This window comes from Equus asinus, chromosome 22 (assembly GCF_041296235.1).
Source record: "Equus asinus isolate D_3611 breed Donkey chromosome 22, EquAss-T2T_v2, whole genome shotgun sequence".
In the NCBI taxonomy this organism is placed as follows: domain Eukaryota; kingdom Metazoa; phylum Chordata; class Mammalia; order Perissodactyla; family Equidae; genus Equus; species Equus asinus.
In genome coordinates this window covers 70,266,067-70,287,500 of record NC_091811.1, presented here as the reverse complement: position 1 = coordinate 70,287,500, position 21,434 = coordinate 70,266,067, and the positions used below count along the sequence as shown (strand labels likewise).

The window sequence follows — 21,434 nt, the reverse complement described above, 5'->3', positions numbered from 1 at the left end:
ACTGGAAGCCCCCGAGCCAGCCCCGACCAAACGCGCGCTGCCCAGCGGTGCTCCTGCCCGGCAACGCGCTAGCCAGCCCGCGCCCCGGCGGGGTCCTTCAGGCCGGCGCCGGCAGCCCTGCTCGGGGTCCTTGCGCGGTTGCGTAGCAGCTGCGAGGACGCGGGCAGAGCCGGAAGCGGAGCGCCGCGCCGCGGGAGCCGGGCCGCCGGGTCCGGGCGGGTCTGGGCGGGACAGGCGGGACAGGCGGGACGGGCGGCCTACGGCGTCCCTGGTCTCTCCGGCCTCGCCCGGGCCGCCTGCGCGGCGGGTCGGCGTGGGGCGCCGCAGTCCGAGACCGGCGGGGGCCCTGGGCGGACGGAGGGCCCGGTGGCGGAAAGGACGGGCGGTGGGGTCAAGCGGGGGCGGTGCAGGTGGTCCCCAGACACGTTAGGCCCCCGACACCCGCGTGGAGCGGAGGAGAGCGCCCGGGCGGGGCTTTCCAGCGAGGGGAGGGGAGAGGCGCGGGGCGGAGGGTCGGGAGTGCCGGTGAGGCCAGTTAGTCGGTGACGAGCGCGCAGGCCTTCAGAGCGCTCCGTTTGCCAGTGTCCTGTGATGTGGGCCCTGTTTTATAAGTGAGGAAACTTTGTATGTAAAACTTGTAACTGTTGAACTGTGGCTTCGGTGTGGCTTTAGAATACTGTCCCCTCCAGGTGGGAGTGGGAGGTGTGGCCCTGAGCATAGCTGCAGAGCTGACATACGGTAAACCACCCTAAGAGGATCTTGGTGTGGCCAAGATGACAACCCCACAGTTCAGCAAGTGGCAGCCAGGCCGATGGGGAATAGAGAAAGATGCAAGCGTGTTCTTGGGCCGCTCTCTCATCAGCTCGTTGTCTCCTCTGTCCAGGAAGAGGAAAAGTAGATTTGGTTGGGGGACTTAACATCTCTTTAACAACAGCCTCTTGATCTTCCCAGACAGTGATAAGACCCCCCTCCCCTGGACTGAGCCCCTTTCTACAGCCAGGAGCCAATGGCCGGGGACAGAGCCAAACCCTGTGAGCTGGACCAAGAGAAATACGATGCTGAGGACAACGTGAAGATCATCTGCCTGGGGGACAGCGCCGTGGGCAAGTCCAAGTATGTTGGGAGATTAGGGAAGAAAGACCAGGCCCAGAGCAAGTCTGGGTTATTAGAAAATAGCCCTCCAGAGGCTCAGGAGCGTGGCTTCTATGGAAGTGGTAAGGGAGTAGTCTTGGCTGGAGCCCAGGTGTGCATGGGGGAACGAGGGGGATCACATTGGCAGCTGTGCGTGTTGGGCGGCAGGCAAGGCATAAGGACTGAGGAAGGTGGGCTTTTTCCATGAGTCCTGGCAGAAGGTGTGGGGCCGGTTACCCTAGAGACTGATGAAGCAGTCCAAGGTGAGGAGGTGAGAGCTGGGGTATGCCAGTATATGGTGTGTGGGCTGAAGGATTGCGAGGTGGAAACAGTGGGAATGGAGAGGGGAAAGTGTGAGAGGTGTGCCTAGCCCGACCAGTGACAGGTTGAATACAGGTGCTAAAGATGCTTTCTTGGAGGAGCTGACTGAGACTGAGAAGAGCTGATAGAAATGACAGCTGACTGTAATCAGCATAGAGATTGGTGTGTTCTTCTGACTTCAGTGCCTGTGTGCACAGGTGTGGAGCTGCCACCCTGGAGAGCTGAAGGGAGGCCCGCAGTGCTGGCATCTTGTGTCCACAAGGTGTGATCCTGTTTCTCACCTGTGGGCTGCTGTGGGCACACTTCCATTTCTGCCTTCACAGGATGGGGGTAGACTTGCCCCGACCAGATGTCTGGTTTAGTCTTATCTCCCAGGTGTTCCAGATCCACCTTGTTTTCCAGCTTCATCTTTTACTAACATATCCTTGGACTCAGGTGGCTGTGAATAATTCTCCAGGGGCTTTGCTAGGTTTTAGGTTATCTTCATGAATTCACATTCTCTCTCTGCCCCACCCCAGCGCTCACAGTGCAGCTCTGGGTTAGTATTTTACAGTTGCTTTGACCATCCTCAAGAGCATGCCTATACAGTAAAGGTGAGGGAGAGTGTTGTAGTTTGGGGAGATTGCTCAGTAAATAACACCCCCTTTTTCCCCACCCAAGTTTAGAACCAACAAACAGAGAACAGGAATGGCAGGCAGGTGAGAGCAAACTGTCAGCTTGATACCTGACAGAGACGTTGGAGAGTGTAGCTTGGTGTGAGATCCAAGGTGGCTACCCAACCCCCAGGTTCAATGCCAGTCTCTTATAAGCCTCACTTAAAACAGCAGAAAATAAGAATCCAGGCAGTTAACAGGACGTCAGCGATTACCAGAGCATTGGCCTCTATAGCTACGACATTTGGAAAACAAGCCAGTCGCCAGCACCTAACAGTATCTCAGGGAAAACATTGTCCCAGAGACAAAGACCATGATGAAAAGACGGTGTATCTGAGGGAAGGCGAGCAGGTGAGAAATGTTGGTTCAGTTGCACTGGGACTCAAGAATTCTATGACCGTTTTCAATATCTCCAACTTGTGAATCTAAACTCAGTTGGGAGAAAACTGTGAAGAGGTGGATTAACCCCTGCATTCATTGTAGCTGGAGGGCATCTGTGCACAGCCTCCTCTCGATAGTGTCTGGGAGGTGGTGCCACCTGGCACGGCCTGGAAAGTGGGAGGAGCGGCCGCCCCGCTCCCGAGACCTCCTTGGAGCTGCCTTCTTTCCTCATGCAGCAGGTGCCTGCGCTCGATCCTGTTTCCTCTTTGGGCCTGTTTCTGGATCCCAAGCCTCCGTTGAGGGTGGGCCCCTCCACTGCGTGTGAGCGGGTTTCCTCAGACCCAGGCACTGCCTCCTGGGGGCCTTTCCTTCCCTCCTGCATGCGCCACCTTCCTGAGCTGGGTGCTGCTGCAGGGAGATGTCCTCCGCTGACACCCGCATCCAACCCAGCCAGCTCATGATCTCAGTGTCCTGCCTGGCTCCCCTTTAAAGGATGTCCACTTGACAAGTGCTGAGCGCGACTAGGGTCAAACCCTGTTCTGGGTGATGGGTAAGAGCCCCTCCCTGAGTCCCCACTTACACCCAAGCGTTTGCTTCATGTTTTCAGTACCACTGTGGCTGCTGGCAGTCTGAGAGGCACCCATGCTCTTACTGCGCCTTCTCTCTGCAAATCCAGAAGGCATCTTCCCCTGGGGAGTCGTCTGAGGCTCTCCCAGCCCTTGCTTTTCTTCTTAATAATTTCTTTTGACCTCAAATGTTCTTTCTGCCTAATAACAAGACAAGGCCTTTTCTGATTCCCTGTTTGAGTGTAGTTCAGTCCAGATGCATTGCCTTTTTTCTTTTATAGCTGTCTAACTGGGCCTTTAGGGTCTCGTTTTCCCCTTAATAATTGTCTATCATTGGGCAAAGGCACATACCTGCTCAGGCTGCATGGTGTAAGTACAAACTCAAGTTGACCGGGGGAAATTATAGGCAGAGAATACACAGCATGCCCCATGTCCCAAGCTCTTGTTATCCCTGAGGCCAGGAGTAGATGGGCTGGATGCCTTGTGAAAAGGTCCTCTAGACAGGGATCCAGCACCTGTAATACTCTAAATACTTTTGGGAAAGGATGGCAAGGACCATCCATGTGACTGTGTAGCAGTGGGAGCTTCCTGGGGCCTCCAGAGGGTGCACCCGCTCTGCTTTTGAACTCAGGCCTGCCAAGCTGGCTGTCCACTAAGCCACAGGAAGTTGGGAGGGAATTTGTCTCTCCTGTTGTCGTGTCTTCCAGAGGCCAACCTTTCCTTAAGAAAACCCTTCTCGGCCTTTGTTTGCATCTTTCACTGCTCCTGCTGTGATGAGACGAGTGTCAATCAGCTGTTCCTCCTCTACTCCCTGAGCACATGATCTCTCCAGACAGTGTTCCAAGCACAGGTCCTTTTCTTACCCTCTGTGGCTGGAGTACTTTCACTGTGTGGTTTTCTACGTCCATCTAAGAAAGTAGTGTATTTTCTGTATAATGTGGGTGCTATTTCTTTTTAGTTACAAATGAAATCTCCCCCCCTTTTACAATGGAAGCTACAGTTTAAATCTCAAAAGTGTAAAATCATGGCTAGAGTGTATTAAACTGACAGATAAGGAGTGCCCTCACAAAGGTGGGGAAAGCACAGCTGCAGTGTAGAGAGACTGGTTAGGGCAGGCCTGTGTGTACAGTGGACGTACAGCAACGACCTGAAGGAGGCCAGGGAACGAGCCATGCAGGTATCTGGGGGAGGTGCATGTCAACGAGAGGAAGTGACTGGTGGCTGGAACAGAGGGAGCAACGGAAAGAGAACGGGAGAGAAGAGAAGAGGAAGTGGAAGTCAGTGGTGGGGCTGGGGATCTGAGGAGGCTTTGATCTGAAAGAAATGGGAAACCATTGGATGGTTTGAGCGGAAGAGTAGCCAAGTCTAATTTTTTTTTTTTTATTGAGTTGATGATAGTTTACAACCTTGCCAAGTCTAATTTTTTAACTGGATCACTGACCACATTCTGAATGGATATTCCTCCCAATAATCAATACATCAGTCAGGGAAAAAAGTTGTAAGGTGATAAAGCTTTGAACAACGCAATTATCGGTGTTGATCATTCACGTATAGAGAGAGAGATATATTTAAGAGTTTCTATAGTGACTTAATTTTGCATTTCACTGATGCCTGATTATATTGAGCACCTTTGCACTTATTAGTGCTTATTGGCCATGTGGAGCTCCTCTTTTGTGAAATGTCTGTTTATTTTTATTGGATTGTTTTTTTTTTATTATTGACTCATAGAGACTTCATTATACCTTCTTGACCTTTCACTCTGTGGCTTTTCACTCTATTGTTAATGTGTGTGTGTTTTTTTTTTTTTTTTTTGAGGAAGATTAGTCCTGTGCTAACTGCTGCCAATCCTCCTCTTTTTGCTGAGGAAGACTAGCCCTGAGCTAACATCCGTGCCCATCTTCTTCTACTTTATATGTGGGGTGCCTGCCACAGCATGGCTTGCCAAGCGGTGCCATGTCCACACCCGGGATCCGAACCGGTGAACCTGGGGCCGCCGAAGCGGAACGTGCACACTTAACAGCTGCACCACCAGGCCAGCCCCAGATTTTTTTAACTGAGTTTCGACAGTTCTTTTTTATTCTAGGTACTAGTCTCTGTTGGATGTGTGGTTTGCAAACGTTTTCTCCAATTCTGTAGCTTATCTTTTCATCCTCTTATAATAGAGTCTTTCACAGACAAAAGGTTTTAATTCTCATGAAGTCCAATTCGCCATTTTTTTTCCCCTTTTATTGATCATGGCCTTTGGTCTCCACCAAGCCCTAGGTCCCAAAGATTTTTTCCTATGTTTTCTTCTAAAAGTCTTATAGTTTTAGATTTTACGTTTAAGTCTGTGATAAATTTTGAATTAACTTTTATTTAAAGCATGAGGGTTTGGGGCAAAGGTTGTTTCTTTGTTTGGTTTTGCTTTTGGTTTTTTTTGCTAATAGATACAGTATTCAATTGGTCCAGCATCATTTGTTGAAAAGGCTTTCATTCCTCCAGTGAATTGCTTTTGGACATTTGTAAACAGACCAGTTGGCAGTGCTTCTGTGGGACTCTTTCTGGTTCTTCCTTTTGTTTCATTGATCTGTGTGTCTGTCCCTCTGCCAGGACCACACAGTCTTTATCACTGTGGCTGTATAATAAGTCTTGAAATCAAGTAGACAGATTCCTTCCACTTTTTTCTTTTTCAAAATTGTTTTAGCTCTTGTAATTCCTTTGCCTGTCTATATAAATTTAGAAAATCTTGCCTATACCTATAAAACATCTTGCTGGGATTTTAGTAGGCCCACATATCAATTTTGGGAGAATTGGCATCTTTTTATACTGAGCTTTCCAATTCCTAAACATTGTGTGTCTCTCCGTTTATTTAGATCATCTTTGATTTCTTTTCATCGGTTATTTTGTAGTTTTCAGCATACCGGTTCTATAAATGTTTTGTTAGGTTTACACCTAGGTATTTCATTTTTTTGTTTCTTGAGCATTTATAAATGGTATCACATTTTAAATTTCTGTATATATGTTTGCATTGCAAGTGTATGGAAGCACAGTTGATCTTTGTACATTGACTTTGTATCCTATGACCTTGCTGAACTTACTTATTAGTTCTAGGAGTCTTTTTTGTAGATTCCCTAGTATTTTCTCTGTGTACCATCATGGCATTTGGAAATAGGGACAGTTGTATTCTTTTCTGAGTCATGTGCTTTTTATTTCCTTTTCTTGCCTTATTACACTGGTTAAAACCAAGAAGTGAGCGTAGACATCTTTGCCTTGTTCATGAGTTTAGAGGGATCACATTCAGTGTTTCCCCATTGAGTATGCATTAATTGTAAGTTTTTCTAGAGCTCTTCATTAAGGTTAGGAAGTTCCAAACTATGCCTCTTTTTTGGAGACTTTTTTTTATCATGAATGGGTGTTGCATTTTTTCAGATGCACTTTCTGCACTGATTGATATGATCATGTGATTTTGCTTCTTCAGCCAGGTAATATGGTAGATTACATTGATTGATTTTCAAATATTGAACTAGGCTTGCATCCATGAAATAAATCATACTTACTCAGGGTGTGTAACTTCTTTGATATATTGCTGAATTCTCTTTGCTAATATTTTGTTAATGACATGTCTATATTCATGAAGGATATTGATCTGATGTTTTTGGGGTATTTTTGTACTGTCTTTTTTTTTTTTTTTTTTTTTTGAGGAAGATTAGCCCTGAGCTAACATCTGCCACCAATCCTCCTCTTTTTTGCTGAGGAAGGCTGGCCCTGAGCTAACATCTGCTGCCAATCCTCCTCTTTTTTGCCAAGGAAGACTGGCCCTGAGCTAACATTCGTGCCCATCTTCCTCTACTTTATATGTGGGACGTCTGCCACAGCATGGCTTGACAAGCGGTGTGTAGGGCTGCACCCAGGATCTGAACCAGCAAACCCCAGGCTGCCAAAGGAGAACGTGCAAACTTAACTGTGGTGCCACCAGGCCAGCCCCTGTACTGTCTTTAACTGGTTTTGATATCAGGGTAAAATGACCTCATAAAATGAACTGGGAAGTGTTCCCTCCTCTTCTGTTTTCTGGAAGAGATTGTGCAGAATTGATATTAATTCTTTGCACGTTTGGTAGAATTCTCCCCTGAGACCATCTGGGCCTAGAGATTTATAGTTATAGGCTATTCAAGGGATCTGTTTCATACTAGGTGAGTTGGTAGTTTATGCTTTTAAGGAATTGGTCCATTTTGTCTAAGTTGTCAAATTTCTGTGTGTAGAGTTGTTTGTGGTATTGTGGTTTGTAGAAGGCTGCGATGTGCCTTCCTGAGAAATATGGATGTTCCGTAAGCTGCTTCAGGCAGGAGTGACTGTGCCTGGGCATCAGTATAAGGTCAGTGTTAATGAATCAGCAGTAAAAATGTGGGTAGAGGCTCTCAGGAACCCAGCCCTGTCAGTCCCCTCGCGGCAGCAGCTCAGGGCTCGCCTGCTCAGTGTTTGTGGGGATCTGACAGGCTCAGCTGCCGTGAGCAACAGCAATAGCTGTGACTCTAGATTGGCTATGGCGCAGCTCTGCCAGTTTAGTTTTTTTCTTTTTCCTTTTTTCTTTTTGTTTTTTCCTGCCTCCATGTGGGTTGCTTGAACATTTTTAAACATTCTGTTCTGATTTATCTGTAGTGTTGTTGGGTGTATCTCTCTGTAGCTTTTGTAGTGGTGGTTCTAAGTTATCTTGTATATACGTAAATTTGCAGTCTACCAGTGAGAGTGAAGTGTAAACGCCTTGTTTCCCTTTATGTCCCTTTACCCTCCCCTGTTTAATTGTCTTAAGTATTTTCTCTACATACACTGAGAACTCCGTCATCTGTTGTTATAACTTGTGCTTTGACCATGGAAAATAATTTTAAAAACTCAGGGGAGGGGCTGGCCCCGTGGCCGAGTGGTTAAGTTTGCGCGCTCCGCTGCAGGCGGCCCAGTGTTTTGTTGGTTTGAATCCTGGGCGCGGACATGGCACTGCTCATCAGACCACGCTGAGGCAGCGTCCCACTTGCCACAACTAGAAGAACCCACAACGAAGAATACACAACTATGTACCGGGGGGCTTTGGGGATAAAAAGGAAAAAATAAAATCTTTAAAAAAAAAAAAAAAACTCAGGGGAAGAAAGTCTATTGCACTTACCAATATTTTTTTCTTACTCTGTTCTTTCTTCCTTCTTGATACCCCAAGATTCCTTCTTTATTGTTTTCTTTCTGTTTGCCATTCTTTAGCCATTTTTCAGGATAGGTCTGCTGGAAACAGATTCTTTTCATTTTCCTTCATATAAGAACATCTTGATTTCCCCTTCACTCTTGAGGGATATTTTCACTGGATTTAGGATCTGGACTGACAGTTCTTTTCTTTCAGCACTTGAGAAGTAATGTGCCACTTCGTCTGGTCCCATGGTTTCTGATGAGAAACCCTCTGCCCTTCGAATGGTTTCCCATATAGGGACCGTGTCATCTCTCTCACTGCTTTCAAGGCTTTTTTCTTTGTCTTTTGATTTCAGGAGTTTTACTGTGCTGTCTTGGGGTCCATTTCTTTGGATTTATCCTTTGAGTTTTGTTCAGCTTCTTCACTCTACAGGTTTTTATGTCTTTTTCCAAATTTAGGAAGTTTTCAGGCATTATTTCGTCTATTGTTTCAGCCTGGTCCTCTTTTTCCTCTCTTTTCCCTACATGAATTTCATCATATAGTCCTTCAAATCCCTGAGGCTCTGTTCATTTTTTTCCAGTCTGTTCTCTTACTAGTATTTGTCTCGGGTGATTTCTTTTGTTCTGTTTTAAAGTTCAGTGGTTCTTTCCTTTGTTCTTTCCATCCTGCTAGGAGCCCATCCAGTGAGTTTTTCATTTTGGTTATTGTATTTTCCAAATGTCCTAAAATAGCCATTGGGTTCTTCTTTACATCTTCCATTTATATGCTGAAAAGTAGTCTGTTGCTGAGACTTTCTGTATTTTCAGTTATTTCAAGCATACCTGTAATTGCTCATTGGTGCATTTTTATGACAACTGCTTTAAAAGCTTTGTCAGATACCTTTAACATCTGTATCATCACAGGGTTGGCATCTGTTGATCGTCTTTTTACATTTAGTTTGAGATCTTCTTGGTTCTGGGTATGATGAATGATTTTCAGTTGAAACTTGGACATTTTGAATATCATGTTATGAGACTGGATCTTATGTAAACCTTCTGTCTTAGCTGGCTTCTTGTGGCACTGCTTCCGCAGAAAGGGGAGAGGCTGCACACCACCCACGCCCACCACTCCCCCAGCTGCTGGTGGGTGTGAAGTCCAGGCGCCTGTGCTCTCCACTGATGCTATGGGGAGAGGGAGCCCCATTACCATCTGGTAGGGAATTGGCCTTCTTTGACACCAACCCAGCTTGGGAACGTTGTGGGGGCCCCTCCTTACAGTCTCAAAATGGTGGAAGTCTAGGCCCCCCACTCACCCTTTGCTGATGGGGGGAAAGGTGGGCTCCAGTTTTGCGTGGTGTTTGGATGGTAGTTATAGTCTGAATGTTTTTTGTCCTAGGCACTGGGGATGCAGCAGTGGATTAAAAATCAAAAACTGCTTTCAGGGGCATTTCATTCCAGTTGAGGGAGAGAGACATTAAGTAAAATACTTAATATTTCAGTTGCTGTCACATGGCAGGGCAGAGATCAAGTACAAGTTGAGACAGACTTGCCTGCTATAAATAAGATAATCCGGGAAGGTCTCATTGCTCAGGTGACGTTTGAGCAAAACCCTGAAGGACCTGCAGAATATTGGGGAACTGACTTTCAGGCAGAGGGCACAGCCTCCCTGGCCTCGGTTTGCTGTGCATAAAGCGAGGGTAGTTGTGCTTTCAACAGTGTGAAGAGGTGAAAATAACGGATCTGAGAGCCTCACTTGGGCTGGTGTGTGCACTTAGGGCAACGTGAGCTGTTTGTTATGAGGGTTAGTCTGGTGATTCCTAGGTTCCAGGCTTGGAGAGTCAGGTGATGTGCTAAATAGATAATTTACAGGCAGGGGCAGGGTTAGTGGGTTGAACAAACTCACTCTCAGATCTGTTGAGCTTATGGTTCACACAGACTTCTCCAGTGTAGACACATGGTCTACCCTGGAGGCAGGCCTTTATTTCTTCAACTGGTATTGGTGATCAGCTGCTGTGGTACCCAAAAAGGATTAAGACGGGGTCCTAGCATGCAGGGAAAGCAGCTGTGGGCCATTATTACAGCGAGGGGCCGGGAATGTAAGGGCTGTCAGGAGCAGAGAGGGTGGGCAGTTCCTGGGCATTGTCCTTCAGAGGAAGCCGTGTGGCTGTGGAATAAATGGGAGTTGGGAAGCCACAGGTGGCTCCCAGGTTGTCAACCCTGGGGTCATGCAGCAGGGCAAGGAGGAGAGTTCGGGGGACATGTCTGACCACCTTGCACACTCTCCTTACAGACTTATGGAGAGATTTCTCATGGATGGATTGTATCCTTCAAGGTTTGAAATGCTCCTTGTTCCTGTGGCCCTTCCCACCCTCATGCCAACTCAACCCCACTGCCCACCCCTTTGCTCCAGTGGTCAAGGGAGGAGAGATAGGTGAGTGAATGCACCGGTTCCATTCAGGCTGGTTTCTTGCCGACTGACCCACGTGGCATTGCACATCATCGATGCAGCATGTTCTGGAGCTCACTCATTTGGATTGGCGTTGTATTAGGAGGGCAAGTAGAATGGCTAGTAGCTCCTGGTCAAATGCCTAGACTCAAGCCCCACCTCTTCTGAGTAGCTCTGGCCTTGGGCAATTCACTTGAGCTCTCTGACCTCAAAACTTGGGCTTTCTAATATTTAAAAATTCTCCAGTATGACTGAACTTTGTAAGATATGAGCTGCCAGCCTCTCCCTCCTCCCATGAATTGTCACGTTGTGTGGGTTTGGAGTGAGACCCTCCCTGACAACTAGGATAATTTTAAAAATCTTACCGGGGAATGCACTGAGGACCATGGGTGAGAAGCGCCTGGAGCCTGCTGCCCCTGCCCTGGGCCCCAGCCACCAAGGTGGAGTCTGTGTGTGTCTTGCTTCACCTTCTACCAGGTGCTCCTTTGCACCCTCCCACCTGCTTCGTCCGGCTTTGCTGGTTAAACCACCAGTGTCTTGCAGCTTTAGGAAGTATTATTCCCTGGGCTTTTTGTTAGGGTTTCACATACAGGCAAACTACAGTTCATAAGCAGCTTGTCGAGGCTTCTTTCCCTGGAACGGTCATGTTGCTGCCTATGGCTGGGTTTCCCCTCTGGCCTGCAGGAGCCCGTCCATTAAGGAGCTGGCGCATCCACGGTTGCATTTTCCAACTACCTGATGCCGTTCATGACAGCTGCTCTGTAAAATGCCGTTCCATGTTTCCCCTTGGACTCAGATGACCGGGACACACACAGCTTCTCCCGCCCTCGCCTTTCCATTGTGCCAGCAATATTTGAAGCTGATCCTCTGTCTGCAGCATTCATTCAATTTAAAACCTAACTCCAGGAAGCAAAGGAGAGAGGGCCTGTTCCATCACACAAGTGCCCCCCCAAGCACCTTCCTCACCTCCCTTTTATTCCTGTTTGCTGCTTAACCTGAATGCAGTCAGCCGCAGCAGCTGTCCACGTACGCCCTGACCCTGTACAAACACACGGCCACTGTGGACGGCAAGACTGTCCTTGTGGGTGAGCAGCACGGGGCCGAGCCAGCCGACTCTCAAGGGGGAGGAGAGGGGAGGGGGAGGGGAGAGAAGGTCCCTGAGAGAGAGTAAAGCAGGGAGGAAATGAGACCCCAGGCAGGGAAGACCCTGAGAATCAGGGGGCCAGGGAGGGTGGGAGGCAGCACTTGGACCCGGTGTTCTCATTTAGCCAGTGTAAAAAAATACAAATGTGATCTGAGTATTATCTTCCTCGGGGTTTTGACTTCCCGCGAGGTCACAGCCTTCCCCTTGGCCAGGCCACACATCCTGCCTGTGTCCATCTGCTGTCACCACTCTCGGAAAGTCTGCCCAGTTTTGACATTGGAGGGTCCTGTATCTTGTGGGTGGAGGCAAGGGGGGTACCTACCTTCTCCCTCTTCGGGCTTCCTGCCTGCATTCTTCTTCCTCTTGGCCCTGGGCCTGTGTCTCCCTCTCACCCACGCCCACGGGCATACACAACGCCTCTCACACACCAAGGTGATCGTGTCCTAATGACACACACGTGCGAGCTGCGTGGCCTCCATTCCGCCCATCCTCCCCACGTGTGTGTTGTTTCTGCACTCAGAGACCTGCACAGAGGTGCTTAGGGCGCCCAGGTCTCCGCCCTCCAGCCCCTGTCAGTCAGAGCTGTGTTCTTATTGCAGACTTTTGGGACACAGCAGGCCAGGAGCGGTTCCAGAGCATGCACGCCTCCTACTACCACAAGGCCCACGCCTGCATCATGGTAGGAGGCCAGCCTGGAGGTGGACAGAAGCTGGGCAGGTCTGGCCTAAGGGGTGAGGGGGTGAGGGGCTTAGCCCCACTGAGCCCTCCCCACCAGGGCTGGGTGCTTGGGGAGAGGGGACCGGCGCAGCCTGGGGACCCTTCAGAATGTACGTGCTCCCTGGAGGTTCTAAGTGAGAGCTTGCCAGGTGCACTCCTCTTCAGGCGGGGATGGGAGAAGAGCCACCATGCTAGGGGAGGGGCAAGTTCAGGGCTCCAACGTGAGACAGAGCATCTAAGAGGCAAACACGGGGGGCCAGCTCCGTGTCCTGGTGGTTGAGTTCGGCATGCTCTGCTTTAGTGGCCTGGGTTTGCGGGTTTGGATCCTGGTCATGGACCTGTACCACTTGTCAGCCACGTCGCGGCAGCAACCCACATACAAAAGAGAGGAAGATTGGCACAGATGTTAGCTCAGGGCCAATCTTCCTCACACAAAAAAAGGAAAAGCAAACAGTCCCTCCGTGATGGAGCCCAGCTACTCAGACAAGCTCCCAAGGCTGTCCTCAGACGTCACCTGGTGCTGCTCTCTAGGGGCGGACACGCGCTGAGTGGACTCTGCGGTTCCCAAGGAACTTACCTTCCCAAACCAGCCCCTCTTTTCCCTCCCAGCTCTCACTTTGCTGTCTGGAACACAGTCCTCAGGGGTCCACCCAAGTAGCCGGGGGTAGTAAGTCCCATAAGAGGGCCTGAAACTCAGCCATGGGAAGGACCAAGAAAGGAGGCAAGCTGTGTAAACCTGTGTCCCTAGGACCTCCTGCCTATGAACTCCCTGGCTCCATCCTCGGGCCCTACTGTCCTTTAAGCACAAGAGCCCTTGGGATTTTCCAAAATTTTAATACTAGTACCTATAAGGGGACAAAACAAAAGAGGGTAACAGGGTAGTGTCCAAAGTCGTACTTGAAGTCTTGCATAGTCAACATCTCTGACCCTTGAGACTGGGGAGGGTGGGTCCCAGCTGTTTCTGTTTCCGTTCTGCACTGGCACTTGGTGCTTTGAGCTCACCTCTCTTTTATCTCTGGGAATGACCTCCTCCTGCCTCTGACACATCTCCATTGGCCCCTTTTGGACCCTTTTCAGAGGCCCAGGGGTGTTTCTCCTGCCAGCATCCCTGCATGCCTGTGTCAGTAGGTGCCTAGCACCAGCCCCAGCCTCCTGCATGCAGCCTGGCAGGTAGAAGGCACTCACCTTCTGATGACCAGGTGGGGATCTGATAGTCGCAAAGGGAGCCGGGGTTCCACTTTCCCCCTTGAAACCCTGATGGGGATGCTCCTCGTCCCAGCCAGCTCCTCCTCAGCTCTCAAAACAAGGAGAGGAAGCTCAGGAACCCAAACCTAGACAAAAGGGGACTGTTTGATGGTGATCATGGGAGGCAGCCTGGTGTGAAGCAGGTTCCAGAAGTTCCACTACAAGCGTGCTTTATGAGAAATCTTCCTGGGAATTGAAGACAGCATGGTCATTTGCTGAAATGGGGCCTGGGGAGTAGCATGGAAGAGCTTCTCAGGTGGACCTCCTGCTGCCTCGGGGTGTGAAGGCTGCTGACCCATGCCCACCACCACGTGGGGCAGCCCCTGGCCCTGGGTGTGGTCCATGCCGCTCCCATGAAGGACTGGGTGGTTGAGAAGTGAGATCAGCCGCTCCAGGGGGTTTCAGGGCTGTTCATCTCAGTCCACTGTTGTGCTGGGCAGTTTGGGCCCCTGAGTCTTCTGGAGGACGGCTTGGAAGCAGGAGGCTGGCTTCTGAGGAGCTCCCATGAGGGGCTTGAAGGATCCCTGCAAGGGAGGAAGGAGCAACTTGAAGTGTCTTAGGATTGCTGGCCTCCCTGCCCTTAGAGAAGTCCATGTGCTCATGCTTCTTGTTGATACTTTAAAATAGGTAAAAGCTATAAATTATAGGAAGTTAATAAAAGTATGATAAGCTACAAAATAACAGATAAAAATTACTTTTAAAAAGTTTAAAACACAAAATGAATAGGAAACTGGTACAGCCACTATGGAAAGCAGTATGGAGATTTCTCAAAAAATTAAAAATAGAAATACCCTATGACCCAGCCATCCCATTACTGAGTATCTATCCTAAGAACTTGAAGTCAGCAATTCCAAGAGTTCCATGCACCCTATGTTCATTGCAGCATTATTTACAATAGCCAAGATGTGGAAGCAACTTAAGTGCCCATCAACTGATGATGGGATAAAGAAGATATGGTATATAAATAGAATGGAATACTACTCAGCCATAAAAAGGGATAAAATCGTCCCATTCACAATAACATGGATGGACCTTGAGGGTATCATGTTAAGTGAAATAAGCCAGATAGAGAAAGACAATCTCTGTATGACTCCACTCATATGTGGAAGTTAAACATGTAGACAAAGAGAACAGATTAGTGGTTACCAGGGGAAAGGGGGCGTGAGGAGTGGGCACAAAGCATGAAGGGGTGCACCTACAACATGACTGACAAACAGTAGTGTACAACTGAAATTTTACAAGGTTATAAACTAGCATAATCCTAATAAAAAGTAAAAAAAAAATACAAAATGAATAGGAAATTAAACAAAAGCTTAAAATTAAAAGGAAGTCAATAGTAACAAGGAAAATTCTAGTATTTAAAATTATTACAAAGGAATTTTAAAACAAAGCTTAAGCAATTAAGAATAGACTAGGAAAAAAACTTCACAATTTGTAACAGACTATACTGATTAGTAAAATTATGCAACTTTGTTAAAGTGGGTAAATAAGCTTAGGTGACAAGATAACAAAAACATGAATAAATATTTTAACACTTTTGGATCTGGAGTTCTAGAGGACTTCCCTGTGACGGGCACAGCTTTGCTGTCAGGGGCTGCAGCTCAGAGCAGGTGTCCAGTCCAGGATCGCAAACCTGTGGCACATGCCCATGCTCAGCTGTCTGTGCGAGTCACCTGGGGGTGGCCTGCAGATACGACGGCACACCTGAGCTGCCTTCCTTCTCTGCTCTTTGCAGGTGTTTGATGTGCAAAGGAAAATCACCTATAAGAACCTAAGCACCTGGTATGCGGAGCTTCGAGAGTTCAGGCCAGAGGTCCCATGCATCGTGGTGGCCAATAAAATTGATGGTGGGCGTCAGCACTTCATGGGGGACCCACCACCACACACTTCCTCCTCCTTTCCTGGGGCAACAAACCTTTCCATCCTCCTTCCCAAGATAAAGCCTTTGGTTGCTTGCCATCACTTCCCTTCCCAGTAAAAATGTCAACTGAGCCAACCTGCCCTCTTCCCAAGGCACAGATCCCCATTAAATTAACTCTTTCAGGGCACATCCCCTGACTGTCCCTGCTCATCCCAGTTTCTGGAATGGGGGCTTCCTGTGACCTACCCTGCAAAACCCTCTCCCTTAATGGACAGGCCAATGTCCTGCCTTCTCTCTACAGCAGACATAAAGATGACCCAAAAAAGCTTCAATTTTGCCAGGAAGTTCTCCCTGCCCCTGTATTTTGTCTCGGCTGCCGATGGTACCAACGTCGTGAAGGTAATGGTAGACTGCAGGTCATTCTAGTGAGGTCAGGGAAGGGCAGGTTGGTGAAGTGACTGGGGACGCTACAAAGAGAAGGGCTGTCTGCAGGGATGTTGGAGAGGATGGGGATTGTTGTGGGGACCATGAGTGGGCATGTAAGTGTTAGTGGAGGAGGTGATGGGCCTGGGCTTGGTGAGGAAAAAGTTCATGCATCAGGGTGATGAGGTGACTTGAGGGGTGACCTTGCTGATTTTAGGGGTGGAGTGTTGCGTGGACTTAGGATTGGGCCTCTGGGTACAGTGCAGGCCAAGTACAGGGAAGCAGTACCCACTGCCATGTTTTCCTTCCTACCACCTCCCCCAGCTCTTCAATGATGCAATTCGATTAGCTGTGTCTTACAAACAGAACTCCCGGGACTTCATGGACGAGGTTTTGCAGGAGCTTGAGGTGGGTCAGGCCCAAATGTCAGATGGGATAGAGAAAACGGCTTCTCGTCAGAGGGGTGTGGAATATAACCCAGTAGAGTGGCTCTTGCCTGCCTTTGCAGGCTGTACATGGTCATTATGCGCACCGCCCCTGGGAGTATCAGGGAGTTGGGCAAATTCAGGGCCAGGCCTCACCTGCAACCTTGTTCGCAGAACTTTGACTTGGAGCAGAAGGAGGAGAATGTGTCGGAGCAAGAGCAGCGTGGCAGTGTCGAGAGCCCATCTGCTTCCTGAGTCAGAGAAGGAGGCCTCTCTCCAGGGCCAACTTGTTGGGTAGGGGGAGAGCTTTCAGAATACCCCTCCCTCCCCCAACCCTCTAGCTCGGACCTGAGGAACTCTTCCAGGCCATCCCCCACTCTACTTCCTGCAAACCCACCCATCCCGTTTGCCTCCGCCACTTCCATGGCCCATGATACCCCTCCACCGCTGTCGCCAGGGACAGGGATGGGGTCAGCACCAGCAAGTACCTCGACGGTCTAAGAGTTCCACAGCACACCCTGAAGCGGAATTAGGGATCAGCAGCATACCCGTCTTCCCAGGATCGGACAGTGAAGAGAATCAGGGAACATGCTTTGTGTGTGTCTTAAATAAAAGGAAATTTAGGTGTTTGTTTTAATTCCCAAAACTGACCTCAGGGTTTACTCACCGCATTTCCACTAAGGGAATGACTTCTAATCCTGAACCACCCCCGTTCCCACCCCTGTGGAATTGGGGAGGCCTCCATCCTTTTTTCACATGGTCTCCCATTCTTTTTCTTCTTTAGTCCCCAACCAGCTTTTTTTTTTTTTAAAAAGGGTTGAGCGGAAGGAGCTCGTCCAGGTGCAGCCAGTATGTTGGTGAACAGTGAGGCTGCAGCCACAGGCACACAAGTGAAAGCAGGTTACAGATCTAGCCATCCTCACAGTACACAGACATCACTGTCACTAACACCAGGGTCAGTACAGCCATACAACAAGGCACACCCATTTGGTTGGAAGAAATTAAGAACAGCTTCCTTTAAAAGCCCTATTTCAGCATGTGAGGCTTTCCCTCCTCTTTTGAGGACCAGTGTGGACATCGTGCCTCCTCCATGGCGAGGGCTGCAGATGGACACACTGCCGCCTTTTCCACTTCTCGCTAGTACTTGTGGTCTGCTGTTTTTATGACCATCTTGTGCATCATTTCCATTGTTTATATTTTTTCTGTTTTTTACAGTAAAGGTTGAATTACATAAACTTTGAGTATATGTGCACGCTTTGTGGGTGTGGATTTCACTGAGCAAAAAGCCACCAAAGAACTTGTAGGTCATCAACTACATGAATGGGGGTGACTGTCTTGATCTGTCATGCAAGAGTAACCCAGGTTGACTCTTGATTTACTGTAACAGAGACCATTTCAGTGGAATTCGATGTTAAAAAATGGGGGGGGGGGGGAGCGCCAGCATGGTGGCATAGTGGTTAAGTTCACACACTCCACTTTGGCAGCCTGGGGTTCGTGGGTTTGGATCCCGGGTGTGGACCTACACATTGCTCATCAAGCCATGCTGTGGTGATGTCCCACATACAAAGTAGAGGATGATTAGCACAGATGTTAGTGACAATCTTCCTCAAGCAAAAAGAGGAAGATTGGCAACAGATGTTAGCTCAGGGCCAATCTTCCTGACTAAAAAAAAAAATGGATTGATTTGAGAGTTGAGAACAAATGATTTTCCCCTTTAAATACTGATACTTAAAATTTCACCTTAAGAGATTTAAAGTGACCAGGGGTTTTCAGGAGTGCATTACCCTGGTGAGGTAGGCTTTTAAAAACAACAGTAAGAAAATAACCCTTTAGATGTTAGCTCAGGGCCAGTCTTCCTCACCAAAAAATAAGCCTTTAGTTATTATAAATAATGTTTTTATATAATGGCTTTATTGAGATATAATTCAAATGCCATAAATTCACCATCAGTATTGGTTTTACATGAACCTTTTGCATTAGGTTCCCTAGAAGCAGAGCCTGAGAAGGCAATTCTTGTTCCGATGACTCAGTGGGGCGGTTCTCTCAGGAGAGTGAGTGAGTGGAGCAGGAGCGAGCAGGAGGCGGGAAGTTAACAAGGTTATGGTCTCAGCTGGAGGCTTCAGTCTCCCTTCCCCTGCCCAGGGGAGCTCTGAGGGCAGACTGTGCCACAGAGTGGGTCCCACTTTGAGACCAGGGGCTTTTTGTGCAAGTCAGCCAAGTGTTAGAGAAGAAGTAGGTAGAGGGGGCGGTTTGTAGCCTCCAGGGCAAACTGGCTCCTGTTTTAGGGAGGGCAATTCTGGGGGGAAAGGGCAGCTACGAGTTATCCATTAGCACTCAAAGCAATTGAGGGATTAGTGCTCAGGCTGGGTGCCAACCTGTCTTTACAGTGTTCGGCTCCACCTGCTTCTTAAAGTCCATTCCATCCTAACACAGGGAACACCACTCCTAAATCTTTTTTGAAATAATTTGAGGTAAAATTTACATAACGTAAAATTAACTATTTTAAATTAATGCAGTACCATTTACAGTTACAATGTTGTGCAACTATCGCCTCTATCTAGTTCTAAAACATTTTCCATCATTCAAAAGTAAAACCCCTTACTCATTAAACAGTTTCTCCCCAATACCCTCTCCCCTCAGCCCCTGGCGAATACTAATCTGCCTTCTGTCTCTATGGATTTATCTATCCTGGAAATTTTATATCAACAGAATCATGCAATATAGGACCTTTGGTGTCTGTCTTCTTTCACTTAGCATGATGTTTTCAAGATTCATCCATGTATCGTGTACTTCATTCCTTTTTATGGCTGGATACTGTTCTGTTGTATGTATATCCAACAATTTGTTTATCCATCATTGATGGACATTTGGGCTGTTTCCACCTTTTAGCTGTTGTGAATAGTGCTGCTGTGAACGGGCTTGGACATGAGTCCTTCAACTTTGTTCTTTTAATGATCGCTTTGACAACATTAATTCTTCCAATCAATGAACACTGGATGTCTTTCCATTTATTTAGGTCTTTAATTTCTTGCAGCAATGTAGTTTTCGTATACAAATCATTCACTTCTTAGTTAAATTTATTTCTAGGTATTCTTTGGATGCTATTTCCTTTTTTGATTGTTCATTGCTGGTTATAGAAACACAGCTGATTTCTGTGTCTTGATCTTATACCCTGAAACTTTGCTGAATTCTTTATTAACTGTACTAGTTTTCCTGTGGATAGTTTGCGATTTTCTGTAAAATAGAATATCATGTGCATATTGAAAAAGTTTTACTTCCTCCTTTCCAATTTGGATGTGTTTTATTTCCTTTTCTTGCTTAATTGGTCTCACTAGAATTTCCAGTTCTGGAATTGTTGAATTAAAGGAGTAAAAGCAGGCATCCTTATCTTGTTCCTGATCTTAAGGGGGAAAGTTTTTAGTTTTTCACCGTTGATTATGTTGTTAGTTATGGGTTTTCTTATGGCCTTTATCATGTTGTAGAAGTTCCCGTCTATTCCTAATTTTCTGAGTACTTTTATTATGAAAGGTTGGCGGGTTTTGTCAAATGCTTTTCCTGTGTCAATTCAGATGACTGTGTGGTTTTTCCACTTCATTCTATCAATGTGGTGTATTACATTAATTTTTGTATATTGAGCCACCTTTGCATTCTTGTGATAAATCCCACTTGTTCATGGTGTATAATCCTTTTAATATTTGTTGATTATGCTAGTATTTTGTTAAAGGTTTTTGCATCTATATTCATAAGGGATGTAAGGATATTTGTTGGTAATTTTCTTTGCTTGTGATGTAGCTTTGGTATCAAAGTAATTCTGCCCTCATAGAATGAGTTGGAAAGCGTTGTATTCTATTATTGGAATAGTTTGGGAAGGATGGGTGTTAATTCTTCTTTAAATGTTCGGTAGGATTCACCAGTGAAGTCATCTGGTCCTGGACTTCTCTTTCTTGGAAGTCCCCCCCCCCCCTTTTTTTTTAACCGATTCAATCTCTGCTTTTTATAGGTCTGTTCAATCTTTCAATGTCTTCTTTCTATTTCTTCTTGAATCAGTTTTAGTAATTTGTTTTTCTAGGAATTTATCCATTTCATCTAGGTTATATAATTTGGGGAGCATGTACTTTATAGTATTTTCTTTTCTATTTTTTTTTTTCTTTTACTGGCAGGAGGAGGAGGTTGGAGGAATGAGGCTGGGTGCTGGAACACCCACACTAACCCCCTGTTGCCTCGGCTCCCCCCAAGTGTTTTCTTATATTCCTTTGTATTTCTGCATAATCAGTACTGTCTCAACTCTCATTTTTTTGTTTTGTTTTGTTTTTTCGAGGAAGATTAGATCTGAGCTAACATCTGCTGCCACTCCTCCTCTTTTTGCTGACGAAGACTGGCTCTAGCTAACATCCGTGCCCATCTTCCTCTACTTTAAATGTGGGACGCCTACCACAGCATGACTTGGGTGCCATGTCCGCACCCAGGATCCAAACCGGCGAGCCCCAGGCCACCGAAGCGGAACGTGCAAACTTAACCACTGTGCCACTGGGCTGGCCCCTCCCAATGGCTTTTTATAAATAATTCATATCCTACTATACTCTGATAATTAAATCATTTTTCTATGATTCATAAATATTCAGATCTTCCCCAGGCCTTAAGAGTCCCACAAATTCTCACCTTTTCCTTCAGTTTCTACAACTGGGACCATATCCTACTACAAAGATGAATTAGACAATTTGAAGACAGATTTCAGCTCACTGCCATGAAACTCACAAATATCCCTGAATATCTACCCACCAGTGATCTCTCACCTGATAACACTCAAAGTTCACCTCTTACCCTGGATAAGCAGATTTCTGCAAATGTATCTCTCTCTCTCCTGCTCTCTCAAAGAGATTTTACTAATTATAAACTGAATCTCCTTTACCAGCAACCTCTCCATCACTTCCCCATCTATGCCCTTAAATTCATTCAATCTCTTCATTCTTGAAATAAAAGTCTTGTCTGAACCAATT

At 47.2% G+C, this 21,434-nt stretch overlaps 2 protein-coding genes across 20 annotated transcripts in view; one reads left to right on the top strand and one right to left on the bottom strand.

The window, feature by feature from the left end:
• Nucleotides 1–98: 98 nt before the first annotated feature.
• Nucleotides 99–21,430, top strand: LOC106842184 (RAB, member of RAS oncogene family like 2A). 18 transcript variants are annotated; one of them, XM_070494625.1, is made up of 10 exons: nucleotides 99–209; nucleotides 952–1,113; nucleotides 10,467–10,496; nucleotides 11,628–11,707; nucleotides 12,366–12,445; nucleotides 15,464–15,575; nucleotides 15,894–15,988; nucleotides 16,337–16,420; nucleotides 16,612–16,731; nucleotides 20,760–21,430. In XM_070494625.1, the coding sequence occupies exons 2-9, from the start codon at nucleotides 1,007–1,009 to the stop codon at nucleotides 16,690–16,692; spliced, it is 669 nt and encodes a 222-aa protein (XP_070350726.1). In that variant the 5' UTR covers nucleotides 99–209; nucleotides 952–1,006; the 3' UTR covers nucleotides 16,693–16,731; nucleotides 20,760–21,430. The 18 variants fall into 18 exon arrangements, with proteins under 18 accessions (XP_070350726.1, XP_070350718.1, XP_070350725.1 ...); XM_070494617.1 differs by having other exon boundaries at nucleotides 15,891–15,988; XM_070494624.1 differs by lacking the exon at nucleotides 20,760–21,430 and adding an exon at nucleotides 16,895–17,672.
• Nucleotides 13,300–21,434, bottom strand: part of TMEM19 (transmembrane protein 19) — a 31,818-nt gene continuing 23,683 nt past the window's right edge. For both annotated transcript variants that reach the window (XM_044755603.2, XM_044755600.2), the window contains exon 8: nucleotides 13,300–14,252. The gene's annotated coding sequence lies outside the window, so the exon portion shown is untranslated. The remainder of the gene's footprint in view (nucleotides 14,253–21,434) is intronic.

What these genes read in the sequence shown, in the direction of transcription:
- LOC106842184 (XM_070494617.1), top strand. Translation starts at nt 1,007, where the DNA reads ATGGCCGGGGACAGAGCCAAACCCTGTGAGCTGGACCAAGAGAAATAC. An exon ending in CGGCAAGACTGTCCTTGTGG is followed by an intron (nt 11,708 to 12,365) that starts GTGAGCAGCACG and finishes TTCTTATTGCAG; the next exon opens with ACTTTTGGGACACAGCAGGC. An exon ending in AGGTTTTGCAGGAGCTTGAG is followed by an intron (nt 16,421 to 16,611) that starts GTGGGTCAGGCC and finishes CCTTGTTCGCAG; the next exon opens with AACTTTGACTTGGAGCAGAA.